Source organism: Typopeltis vanoorti, chromosome 12, assembly GCF_054136105.1.
Source record: "Typopeltis vanoorti isolate ZY-2024b chromosome 12, IOZ_Tvanoo_1.0, whole genome shotgun sequence".
NCBI lineage: Eukaryota > Metazoa > Arthropoda > Arachnida > Uropygi > Thelyphonidae > Typopeltis > Typopeltis vanoorti.
In genome coordinates, this window is record NC_143560.1 from 79740207 (window position 1) to 79754601 (window position 14395).

At 36.9% G+C, this 14395-nt stretch overlaps 1 protein-coding gene across 1 annotated transcript in view; it reads right to left on the reverse strand.

Moving 5' to 3' along the window:
- LOC150100919 (glutamate receptor-like) overlaps window positions 1-4503 on the reverse strand; it is a 94382-nt gene extending 89879 nt beyond the window's left edge. Inside the window, exon 1 of the mRNA XM_090401936.1 lies at window positions 4413-4503. Within this exon, the coding sequence (XP_090258062.1) occupies window positions 4413-4503 (91 nt within the window). The remainder of the gene's footprint in view (window positions 1-4412) is intronic.
- Window positions 4504-14395: the final 9892 nt, after the last annotated feature.

Genomic DNA, 14395 nt, shown 5'->3' on the forward strand with positions numbered 1-14395 from the left:
AATTAGAAATTCCAGGGATGGGAAGGGAGGGAGGTCCAGTTCCTATTTTCTAGATGGCCAGATTTATATTGAGGTAGATACCAGATGTGTTCTGTATGGAGAAACAGGCTTGGTGGACCGAATGGATAACTGCAGCTGCCTGAATGCGGCCGTACATACAAAGACTGAGTTCATGTTTAAACAGAATAGTGGCTTAATGTCGTCCGTAAAGAGGGAGCTTACATGAAAATGTACTATAAATTTCCATAACCTTTGTTCATTTCATTGTTGTATTAACGATATACAGAATGGGTTTGGAAACATAAAAATAAAAAATAAAAGTATATCTATTTTCACGCGCATTGTATGAGATTGAAAATATAATGAAATAAATATCGAAACACCTCTGGTTACAGAATCAAACATATTAAAATGTATATCTCTTTTGTCACACGTGGCCTATATTGCTGTATAAAATAAGTAGATATTCGTACATTCTCCTAGAAACAGTTGCTATCATAAGATGTCATATCAGTGGCCTATTCGTCTGTATTCATAAGATTCGTCACCTGAATTTACAGTCTTCATAGCGAAGTTAGTATAAACGATGCCCTTTAGTTGAAAAGATGCGAGTTCGAATGCCGCCAAGGATGTAAAGAACTTTTATAAAGGCTGCAATTTAAAGTAAGTTGTTCGGTCTCATACAGTGGTGGAAGGGTTCTATCTCTCGGAACTTGGATTTTCATCTCACAACCAGCCAGAGAACACACACCGTTAACATAGCTTGTTAAATATGTATGACCTTACAGCCTTAGCTGCTTCGGACACAGTTCCACAACAACAACAACAATAATCATTTAAAATCAACAAGGCAAGAATATCTTCTTGTCTTAAGGCTCCTGGAATAGTTACAGAAATCTTTTCATTCCGATGTAGAAATGATCAAAGTAGAGTCCACAGGCGTTCAGGTTGAGTGAAGACTAAGAAAATTGCTGCATATTCTCATTTTATACAGAAAGGATGCTGCACACAAACCGAACATCAACCATGCAACCACAATCACGGATTACATTAGTTTCTTAAAGAAACTAGTGTAATCTGACAAACTGGTCAGTAGAGCGTTGAAAGTCCATGATATCGAACGAAGAATCATGCTGTACTCTTTTCCGATCTGATGAGTGAGAACAAGCGTGCCAGATTTCAACCCGTGCATTGTGACCTAGTGCATCATCCCAACTGTGATGTTTTGTAGCATAGCAGTAATGGTGAGCTGTTTCTTCTGATATGGACTCGTGCTTTTAGTTGTGGTGCCTGGAAGAAAGAATATGTAACACTTCTGGACAAAGCAATGCTTCTTACATTGTGGCAGTGTTACTACTTCACTTTGTTTTTTGGTTTTCCCGAGTGATTAACGTACCAGCTCTCCAACCATCAGGTTGCTGGTTCGAATCTCCCCAAATACATGTGTTTGTGTCCCTTTCAGGCGTGAAAAAGTCCCGTGTTTGGTTTCGGTTTCTAGAGCTGGAAAATGTAGACTACGCATAAAAATAATTTTCAATATATATATATATATATATATATATATATATATATTTAAGAAAGTGAACAAAGTAATAAAAGGCATTTTATTCCTAGAAGAAGTAGGCAAAAGCAATTTTTGCTCCAACGTTTGAAGTTCAGTGGGCAACAGGTCGCCACTCATCACCGATAACTAAGTTCATGGCTAACAATGATTCTGAAGGTAATGAAGAGAGAGAAAGAGGGTGTAGGCCAACGAACTGCCGCCAAATTGTTATCCTAAGTCTTAACACTTGTATTATTTGTAATAGTGAGTTCTACGGTAATTTTTTCTGACACAGGGATTTAAAACCAATTTCCGGGTTGAAAAAAAAAAAAAAAAAACGAGGGACTTGGTTTGCGTCTTAGCCAGTTTGTGGACCTAGAATTGAATCCTTAGCGGTCTTTCTTCTGATGGTCTATCAAAATGGAAATAACAAAAAATTTGCAGCAAGCTTTCTCAATTTTTTTTTATTATTTCACGAAAAAACAAACACAATATATGATGCTTTCATAAAATATTAATTCATTGATAACGTTCTTTACATATTTATTACAATCGTTCCCTTTATCTCTAGAGAAACATAAATAAATAAGGACATTATTGTGGGCGATAAATTAGCATTTAATGCTGAACAGTTGTGTGTGTTTACCTCGTTCCACTCTCTCTCTCTCTCTCTCTCTCTCACAGATTATAATGCATTAAATATACAAATTTCAAGTTACAATACACTATAACCCGAACTTTTTATTTTAATGAAAACAAGCACCACTACGAAGGGGGAGAATGTAATATCTAAAGCTGTACAGTATATTAAAGTGGTTTAAACTCTACTGACTGCTATGCACAATGTATTTTATTTGTATTTTATTATATGAAAAAAAATAAATAAAAGAAACAAAGAGATAAAAGCTGAAAACAACCAGATCAATATCCATTTCCAGAAGTAGGTCAACCTTTTCACCTCCAAAGTGCAGCCAGTGTGTGCCAAAAACATGCCACTCAATTTTCTTGTATGAACATATTTTCTTGCATGTCTAAATCAACCACTTACAGTAATGAAGAAGCTCAACTTAAATCACTAGGCGGGGAGGTAGAAAACGCATGTAATGGCAAACTCAATTTCGCAACAGCTGATGTCAGTGTCCACTTTTATAATTAGTCAATAAGAATGAATTGTATTTCCATTTTGATACATACTATAAGGATTAGATCGACATCTCTAAGCAGCAAATTTACAAATTATTTTCCATTTCCGAGATAACTAGTAAAATTTGAAAATAATTCTCAGCCCCCTCCCCTCCCTTTTCTCCTTCATGAGGTTTGTAAAATAATTAACTCACATCCAACATCCATACTGACATATAATTGCTCAATAATGTAGCGTACTTACATCATGTTAAAAAAAGTAAAAACACTTCAAGCATATTAATAAGTAAACATTGAGCTAGTGAAGTTTTAATTCTCCCTCTATGGTGCTCTGCTAACATATGAATTCCAACTTCCATTCTAATAAAGGTTTTCTGTTCCACACATATCTTAGAAAACACAAGTGAGTGTAACAGGGAATAAATTTGGTTGCGAATTTTGTAATGAGAATTTGTTTGTCTAAAAACTTTCCTGGAACACTCTTGAAGCTGTTTCGGTTTGTAGTTTCTACAGTTCAAAACACTTTCGAAACATTTTAAAATAGTTCTCTAATTCTGGATTCATATGGCTTTCGACTGGAAAAGACCTGGGTTCGATTCTCGTCTTGACGAGAATGCTTATATGGGCTTTTTCAATTGAAGGTGAGTTAGCCGATCTCATATCGGGATAGCAGGTTTTTTTTCTCATGGAAACTCGGGTTTTTCATACAGATCAATTGGTCTTCAGAACATGCAATTTACAGACAAAAAATACTGCTGTTGGTGATGATAGGCAGTAGATGGCGTTGATGGTAGTAGTGTCGTAGTAGAATTAAGTAGTAGAGGAGAGGGTGATATGTAGTAGATTGCCCTCTCGCGAAGAGTTCTTGGATTCCCTAGAGGTGTCACGTAATAATAATATGTTTTTTGGCTAGCTGCCTGAAACATGCTTAGCTTATAAGCAATGGCCATATAATATAATCCAATGATTTATAAAAATTTAATAAATATTAAAGTTTGTATTACTTCAAAAAAGTATGCCCACTAGAAAAATTCTAAAGTGATTTTCGAATTCAGCATCAAAAATATGTATACCATTATAATGAGATATATCCTTATCTTTCCCAAAAGTAAGCAAGGCCAATTATCTCTAAAAGACTGATAAGCAACCCTTAGCTAGTTCGAAGCTATTAATGAATTTTATAGGCATCCAGGAAGGCGAGTAAAGCAGACAACTCCAGCCACCTTCATTTCCTGAACTGACTACCCATTCAATTTTTTTGCTTGAGAGACTAGATTCTGCACTTGGTCATTCTCACACTCACTCATCTCATGGGTATCTTCACACACATTCACCTTCAACTACTCTAATTGCTTAAGTTTTTCTGAATTTTCACTTCAGCAAGCTCGACGAACAAAGCTCTCTCTCTCTCTCTCTCTCTCAAGACGCCCAACACTAAAACCATTTACATGCAGTCTGTCAACATTATACAAATCCTGCTTTCTCTCAAACTCAAGCCATAGGTCCACTAATCCTACATCATTCCTTCTGCGCAACTTGCATATTGATGTTTGCTATCTATACCCTCCTCCTCCTCAATTAGCCTCAATGACAGTGTGGCAGGAGACTTACAATCTTCACCTTCTCGCTCTTCATTTTTACAACTCCTTTACATCCTCCATCACTGAATACTTCTCACCTCTCAGATCATTCATTCCAACCAAGACAATTAGTTCTTTCACCTTACCTTTTTGCATCTGGATGGTATGACTAATATCAATTTTTGCACCAGGTAAACATGATTTTGTTACACTTTCGTTAAGTATTCCTCTGATCATAGTCTCGATACATAATTTTTCTCCTTACCTCGTTTTTCTCGTTTGTTATCATGACTTCAATTTTTAACTCGGCCTACCCGCTTCTTTCTCATCTCAGTCATGCTAATCTTTTGACTTCTGTAACTTTTTTGATTTCATGCTTTGTCCTGTGAAGGACAACGTGCAATAGTGTTATTTCCCTATTTAAGTCTATGTTGTTTTCCTATATTTTGACTGCTGCACGTTCAGTATTAATTCCGATATTAGCATTTCCCATTCTACCTTCATTACTGTCTACTCTACTAACATTCGCTTTGTTCTTGCCACTTAACTAGTACACACTGTTGAAACACTTAATACACACCAGTTTCACTCCTTCCATAAATCCTTTAATTTTCACACACGCACTGCACTGTATAAAATCACTTAAGTTCAAATCACCCAATAATGACGTCTTTGCACCATTGTTGTACCACACATCAGACCATATTGATGATATCGTTTTTACACACACACACACACACACACACACACACACACACACACACACACACACACACACACACACACACACACACACACACAAAATAAATAAATAAATACAAGGTTTACTTACAAACTAAATAACTCAGTCAATCCGACAGAACACCGACGTTTCAAGTTCCTTAGTACTGAAAGAGTTTTTGCTGTCTTAAGGTTTCTTCTGAGTCCAGCTTCTGCTGAGGGGAGGGGGAATTAAGATTTCAGGGGGTTTGCCTTGAAAGAGGAATTTGAGTCTCTAGGGGAAAGTGTTTTCCAGCATAGCCAGTGTGGGGCCTTGTCGGTGGATGCTTTTTCCTGGAATATGAACAGTTTTGCTCATTGGCAGGGTGATCCTGTCAATGAGCAGAGCCACTGCCAAGTTAAAAGATCCTTCAGATTGCAGTCAGAACGAGTTTTTGGAGAGAGAGAGACCCGCACATAAACAGGCTTCCACTGAGGGGGACTTAAGATTGTTGGGGGTTTGCCTTGAGAAAGCAACTTGAGTTTCCGTGGGTTGGTGTTTTCCAGCATGGCTTCTATTGAGGCTGTGTCGGTGAATGCTTTTCCCTGGAATATGAGCGGTTCTGCTCAGTGGTAGGGTGAGCTTGTCACTGAGCAGAGCCACTGCTGAGTTAAAAGATCCTTCAGGTCGCTCAGTGTTGGGTGATTAGAGGGATTGTACAAGTTTTTGGAGAGGTAGCCCTGCACATTAAGAGGGAGTCTAGTTCCCGATGAGGTGGCTTAGGATTTCGGGGGTTTGCCTCGAGTCTCCAGGGAAAGTGTTTTCCGGTGTGCTCCATGTGGGGATTTGTCGGTGGATGCTTTTCCCTGGAATATGAGTGGTTTTGCTCAGTGGTGGGGGGATGAGCTTGTCACTGAGTTGAACTAACGCTGCATTGGACGATCTTTTGGTCACTCAAAGGGAGTGGTCCAGGGGAATGCCTAATTTTTAGAGTACGCTTTACTTAAGTATCTGCCTGGTCTCTGACGAAAACCAACCAATTTGAAGCAGCTGTCAAGCCAGTGAAACCTTATCAAAATAGACATAGGAGGCGAATATATGGATGCTTGGGCATAGCGATCATGTCTCCTATAAGGTCCAGCTGGGGCAACTCGTAAATGTCTGCATAATTAGCCTAGTGGCTTTGCACCTCGCAACCATATGACTGGGGAAGGAGTGTCCCAGGTTCAATTCCCGTCGAAGACGTGAGGAATTTGAGGATCTGCCACAGCCAAGTTAGCCAGTCTTGGGCACAGGCAGTAGGGTTTTTTCCGCCAGTTTATCTGGTGTTTTTCATCCCGCAAGCAGGCAAACCGGCTCCGTGAACACACACGGATCTACAGCCATAAATACTTAACCACCCATGAGGTGACTCAACTTGCCCCAATAGGGACGGGGGAGAAAAAGGGAGGAAACTCCATACAAATAAATAAATAAACTCGTAAATGCCGGTGAGTGTATTCCTGTAAGCTAGCTCTCTGGTCAAATTTCATATGAAACTTTTATAGTTTCTGTATTCGGCTTTGAAATAATGCAGGATTTAATATTCACTTGATTTTTATAATAATAGCAGTGCTTATTTAATCCTTTGCCAGCCTGGTTGACTAAGTGGTTTAGTGTATTCACTGTCCAATCAACAGGCTACGAGATGAAATTTAAATTGCCAAGAAATTATATTTCTTAATCCAAGTGTAATCAAAAACAAAGTTTGCATGTGAAGAATCTTCACAACTAGGCTACTTGTATATAGAGACTGACAACTTCACATGAATTGCTTAGTATCCCAGACCTGTGTATAAATTAAAGGTTAATCTCCAAAAACTAGGCAATCCTTGAGATCATTCTAACCTCAATGAGTGACCCAAATGATCATTTTAACTCATTAACTCTTGATCACTCCAAGAAACTCAGTGACAAGCAAACCTTACTATAGAGCAGAACTGCTCATTTCACAGGGAAAAGCATCCAATAAAGGGCCCTGATAAAGGCCATGTCGATAGAAACTATAATGTAGATAAACAGCTAATGGAATGTGGTGATCAAGACCACTTCAGCAGATCCTTTTATGAGTAAAGGGTAGGCTTCAAAACTCAGGTGATCCTTCCTATCACTCTAACTTCAATGAGTGACCCCAAAGGACCTTTCTAAGTCACTATACTCCATTAAACTCAGCAGTGGTTTTTTTTGCAAAATTTTTTTCAGCTGATTTCAAAATAAACTTAAATTGACAAGAAGTTATATTCTTGTTTAATCCTTTATCCAAGTATAAACAAAACAAAGTTTGCATGGGAAGTATCTTCACAACTAAGCTACTTGCATATAAAGAGGCTAATTGCTTCACATCAACTGACTTCAAATTCCACTATGGGCATGGATGTTTGTGAATTTCTTTAGGTGGGAGATGAATTTCATCGACTGGTGTGATACCATTACCCCACTTACTGTAGGCCTCAAGTGGATTAAAAAGTTCCATGTTTTATCTTTAGTGCAAGATTTCTGGATTATGTAAAAAAAATAAAAATAAATAAATAAATACATAAAAAAACTCTTAGCTCACAGTACTAATGTACTACAGGTTATCCACCTTTAATGGGTGGGAATGACATAAATTGTATGTGACAAATGTAATAATGATTAATTCTAATCAGTTTTGTAATTTTATTCTGATGAAGGGAAAGTAGATTCGAATACTTGCGATATTTATCCAATTGGGAATTATTTTTACTTTTACAGAGTTGTATGAGTAAAAAAAAAAAAAAAAAAAAAAAATGCGTATTAAATGTTGGCCTAGCTGGGAAGGTGAACAGGATTTCTGCTTTCCTGCCAAAAGGGGATTGAATCCCACTGCAACAGGCATGGATGTTTGTGAATATTTTAGGTGATAGATGAATTTCATTACCCAGTTCTGACATATGACATCCTAATAAATCTCATAACAAATCTAAACGCACCAGAAGAAATACAATTAATAAACACAGTACACTGATCTCATAGCATTAGTTGCTTCAGCGGGAATTCCAAACATCTTAATTCATCATGCGAACTGGGATGGTGGAATCATGTGAGGATATTGCTACCTTGCTTATAGTGGCTTGAAAAGTTCCATAAGGGGCGAATATGAAAAGCATTTCATGCTCAGTCTCTAGAGTAAGAGTGCCTGATTACTAACCATCCCAAAATGCACCATAGGCTTACAACCTTCTGTAGGTGGAATTAACATAAAAAAAAGCTTAATGCAATTTTGAAATTCAAATAATTAGAAATTAAATAACTTACTTGACAATTTCTGCTAGTACATGATTGCTAGAAGAAAATTGTAACTAACTGGGTTGTGACTAGCTTATTCACCTTCAGCTGAAAACTCTTAAAAAGTTTTAGACATCCTAGAAAGAATTTGAACCCAGCTATTTCCAACCAAAGACTATTGTTGATATTGAATGTACTAGAAATACTCATTATCCAAAACAGGCTAAAACTTTGCAGGCCAGTATAATTATGTTTGTTAGCTGTATATTCTTCTGGCCAGTTTGTCTGCTTTGTAGGATGACAAACCTGAGTTTCTCTGACTAGACATAGAGAACTTGATTAGACAAACTTTGACCAATTTATCTGTGTATATGTTGTACTCAGGTATCACTCAAAGAAGTATGCATGAAGAAATGACGCACAGGAGATTTTGAATACAATTTCTATTTTTTTTTTTTACTGCCTTTAAGAATTTTTAAAAAATATAATAGAAATTAAATAACTTACTTGATAATTTCTGCTAGTACATGATTGTGTTCAGTTGTCAGAAGAAAGTTCTAACTAACTGGGTTGGGACTAACTAATTCACCTTCAGCTGAAAACTCATATAAAGTTTTTGACATTTTTCATCAGCTGCAATCCTCTTAAAAGAGGAGGCCATAGAATTAGATTAGATAATAGAAATGAATGCATAGAGACTTAATAAATACACATAATTGAAATACACAGTAAATACATTTAAATTTTTTCAAAATTTAAATGTATTTACAATGTTTGAATGTTCCCCTCTATATCCTAATAACAATGTCTAAATATATTTAAATTTTGAAATTTCTGTTGGAAAAGATTTTTCCAGATAAATAATGACTGACAATGAAAACACTAATCAGAGAAGACCTATGCTGTGGCCCACTGTGACAAGGTGTCAGGCAGCAACATAAGTGGGCAGCTCGTCTTGTTGATTTGAAATTATTATTACATGGTAATTCAATGAAGTTCAGGACTCATTGCAGAAGGTCAACTCAACATAACATACATCATATTAATTTATTTACACTGAATGATTATCGACTTAAAACTTTCACAGATAACCCGTCTAGCTTAAACAATACCTGTCATATATATCTTAAATTATTTTATTGATGTTCTACTTATTCACTAATTGCCATAAACACACACACACACACACACACACACACACACACACACACACACACACACACACACACACACACACACACACACACACACACACACAAATATGTTCCTTGTTAGTTTACAAATATCATCAAATATCAATTTTAAAATTTCTTTCTTTCATAAAAAACTAGTATGGGGAAATAAAGCAAAGACTGGTATTTTTTTTATTTTTTATTATTATTATTACCACGGGCTACTCCAGGAGTCCTTAGACTCATCGAGGGAGGCCCTAAACATAATGTTCACACAGCTGTTCAACATTCTCACAGTATCTATCATACCTTGCCTTGAACTCGCTCACTGTCATAGCACCCACAACAGACTCTGGCAGCTTATTCCACTCATTTACCACTCTAAAAGTAAATAACTCAGCTCTAACACCCCTGCTAACCACGCTCTTGCCCAGCTTCCATGGGTGTCCTCTAGTTCTCCCACCACCAGTCCTGATCTCAAAAATATCATCTGAATTAATCCTATAGAATCCTTTTAGCAATTTGAATGTCTCAATCATATCTCCCCTTTTCCGCCTATCAACTAGTTTCTACAACCCACAATTCTTCAACCTGTTCTCATATGGTTCATTCCATAGACCTGCTATCATCTTAGTCACTCGCCTCTGGATCCTCTCAACCTCCTCCCCATCAAGAAGGAACCGAGGTGACCAAATCTGGGCACAGTAGTCGAGATGAGGTCTTATCAGGGCTCAGTACAGAGGTACAATAACTTGTTTTTCTCTGCTCGTCAAGGTATTTTTCAACAACCAAGTGAGTTGATGAGCTGATTTAGCTACTTTCGCAATGTGCCCCCTAAACTTCATCTCTCCCTATCCACCAACACTCCCAAGTCCCTGGCCTCATCAATCTCTTGGAGTACAGTTCCACCAATGTGGTATACTGCTGCTAATCTTTTCACTCCGAAATGCATAACCTTACATTTTGTCACATTAAATTGACATCCATTCTCCTTAGTCCAGAACTCCAATCTATCTAAGTCATCTTGCAAGACTTTGACATCTTCTGCATTCACTATTGCCCTACCCAACTTTGCATCATCAGCAAACAAATGAACTGTCCCACTTAGACCCTTCCCTATATCGTTAATGAACAGATTAAACAGCAGTGGTCCAAGAACAGAACCCTGTGGCACACCACTAGTCACAGGCCGTTTTTTGGACTCTACTCCTGAATAAACTACTCTTTGATATCTCTCCATCAACCACCCAGCTATCCATCTCACCAGACCCTATATCCATTCCCATATGTTGTAGTTTACAGATTAGAATTCCATGTGGTATCCTGTCAAATGCCTTTGCCAGGTCCAGCAGTATCACTGTAAACCCATTTCCCTTATCCAGTTCAGCCGTCACCTTGTTATAAAACTTGAGCAAGTTACTGAGGCATGATCTATCCTTCACAAAGCCATGCTGTCCTCTGTACAGTATCTCATTTTCATCAATCCATTCCTGTATTTTTCCCTTGACTACTTGCTCCAAGACCTTGACAACGACTCCTGATATGCTGATCGGTCGGTAATTTGCAATCATAGTCTTGGATCCTCCTTTATGCAGTGAAACTATTTTCCCCTCTTTCCACGCCTTCGGGACTAAGCCAGACCTGAGACTCAGATTAAACAACATGGTCAAGGGCACTGATAATTCATTAGCCGCTTCATGCAAGACCCGTGCCGGTATACCATCCAATCCCACAGATGTATTCACATTAAGGTTCTGTAATAGACTATTCACCTCCACTTCATTCATCACAATTCCCATATAAACTAATGGTTCCTTCATTTTTTCAACGTCACCACCTGGATGATATACTTTTGCAAAGTGCGCGCTCAGTAACTCCACTATATCGACTGGTTCAGTGAACTCTTTACCATCGTCATTCCTTAAAATCATTTTGCCATGTACAGTTTTTTTCTTGCTTGCAGCATATTGAAAGAACTGTTTGGGATTCTCTTTTGCTTGCATAGCTAGTTTCCTTTCATAATCGGCTTTTGCTGTTTTTACCACACTCGTTACCCTTCTGGCCTGTACTTTATACCTTTCGTGTGCCTGCAGGTCACCCCTTTCTTTAAATTCCTTCCATAGTTGTTTCTTTTTTTGCAGCTCAAGCTTAATGGTGTTATTCATCCATTTAACCCCTCCTTGTTTCACTATTCGGACCTTAGGTATACAATCAGCCATAACCTCCTGTAAATTCTCTTTGATCACTTCCCATGCTCTATCGACGTCCAGCCCTTGCAGTTGTACATGCCATGGCACTGATCCAAGCAATCTCCTAAGCTTGTCATACTTGCCAGCACGGTAATTCCACATATACCCTGTCTTAATCACAAATTTCACACCTTTAGCCACCTCCCAGGTCAAGACCTTATGATCACTCTCACCAATAGGTGGCAACATGGTCATATTCATTACAGTCAAATTCTCAGATACTATTACCAGGTCAAGCACTCTCACACCCCTAGTATTTTCAATTACATACTGTTTCAGATAGTTATCCCTTAATAATTGAATAAAATCCATTTCCTTCCTCACATGTGTCCTCTCCTCCTTCCAATCAATGTTACCATAGTTGAAATCCCCCATAATAATTACCCTCCTTCCACTCATTTCATCAATTTGTTTATGCATACCATCTCCACCATCTATTCCATCACCTGGTCTATAGCAGCACCCAACTGTATATTTTATTCTGCCAGTATCAATCTCACACCAAATAGCCTCAAATGAGCTCCTTTTATTTCAGTCACAGATGCTAATTTTTTCTTAAGCTGATTTTCTTCATGAAAGAGAATCAGCTTAAGTAACTATATTAAATCATTTTCTTTAATATAGTTACTCAGAGGTACATATATATAGTCTTAAACTAGCCTGTAAAACAATAAGCCTTCAAAATGTCTCTTAGTATGCAGAAAAAGTCAGTTCCAAAATACATGGGTATCTAATACATTATTGAAAGTACTTCATTTTCTGAATTAGTTCAGTTAAAAAAGAAATAATAATAATATCACTTGGTGCCCTTACTACCTAACAACCTATCACAGTTTTGTAAAAAATAAGCAATCTGCAGAGCTTGCAGTATCAAAGTACAAAAAGGAAAAAAAAAAGAAGAAGAACATTTTAAGAAATAAACAGAAATCAAGGAATTTACTGATCAGTAAAATATAAAATATTAATTTCGCTTTAGACAGAATAAAAATATTATAAAAAAAGGTAAATAAAATCGAATTAAATAAATAATACACAAATACAGAGAGAAACTATATTTTCTAAAATATTTCTGGTTTTGCATTTTTTTTTACATATATGTGTGTGTCATTACAATATTATTTCAATTTTGATAAAGAAGATCTATGACCATCATCTACAATGCATGCAGATGACATGGAAGGGAATCTATGGGAAAAAAAAAAAAGCAAGGCCAAATTCTCATGATCAGAGAAGTGGCAAAAAATATTATCACTAGATGTGATAAGTTGATTGTTTAGATTAAGCAAATCAATTAATACTATAAGTCTCTTGTGTTGCATATGTGTGTGTTTTCTGACCAGTTTGCAGCTATATGAGAAAACCCATGGTTTTGGAAGGAAATTCTCATCACTTATACACATACCAGCCACTCAATTAGAAACCTTTAAGTGGATCTACATAAATGTCACTTACATAGCATATATGCAAAATATTTCTTCACGTGTTCTAGACAATTATTTAAGAATGCTGTTGGTCAGTAATTGTCAATAATGTTGATCACAATAGGAAAAACAAAGGATCTTTTGAAGTTTGATAAAGGGCTGATGTGGGTGCCTGTCTGGCTGGAGCCACAATTTTGAAAACAGCAAAACTGACTAGTTTCTAATGGGGAGATATCCTGGGTGTTTAATCAGCAGGAAAACACCTGGAATTTTGCTTGTCTACGAGGCATAACTATGGCCATAAGATAGTCTTTAAAAAATAAGACTGCTGTCATCTGAGAAGATTTGTACAGACAAACAGAACTTCCTGTGTACAGCAACTGACCAAAGCATAAATGAAGGCTGTTCTCAACCCATATCTCACTGAAGTATGTGCAGAGAACTGAAGAGGATTGGTATTAGCAGTTGCATGCCTATACGTAACATGAACATTTCTAATTCAATAGCCAGTATGTGTATGAGACAAGCTAACTTACTTTAAGTTGAAAAGCCTTTGTAAATGCACCTTTGTTATACTCAGGTCTTTCTAAGTAAAAGGCCATCATCACTAGAAATTGGGCCTATGGACACTACGTCTAAGTATAGTACCTCTATAATATTTTTCTGTATATTATCAGAAAATATACAGAAGCAGCAGGTATCAGCAAATTTTTTCCAAAGATTTCAGAGAAATTTCAAACTGAGGAACTTTTCAATGTCTGGGAACAGGAAGAAGTTAAAATATTCTTCTTAAAAGAATAAGATGTTGATCTATTTAATATGACACAAGAACTGAAAGCTATCCCAAAATAAGATTTCGAAGCTTGTATCCAGTGATAGAAATAACAACGATACAGCTTTGAAGGTAGGTTCGAACATTAGAAAGCAGGTTCCTCCTGTTCTTCCATTTTATCACTGTAGTCTGAAATTTTGAAATGCCACTTATACATTCATCAAAGCATAAACTAAACCTAGAAAGTTATTTAACAATGTTGCAGAATTATTATTTTGTGAGAGAGAGTGAGAGAGTGTGCGTGTGTGCATGTGTGTATCGGCACAGCAACTCCATAGAAAATAATGGTATAGCACAATCACTTACTACCAAAACAAAACAACAAAAAAAAAAGTCTTGTACAGAAAACAGTCTCGTTCAAATTCCCTGATCTAATACTTAAAAATAAAATATTGTGACTTTATTTTGATTTTATGACATGACATGTAAGTTCTTTCACTTATTATAAGGTTAATATTAAGTTATTATTA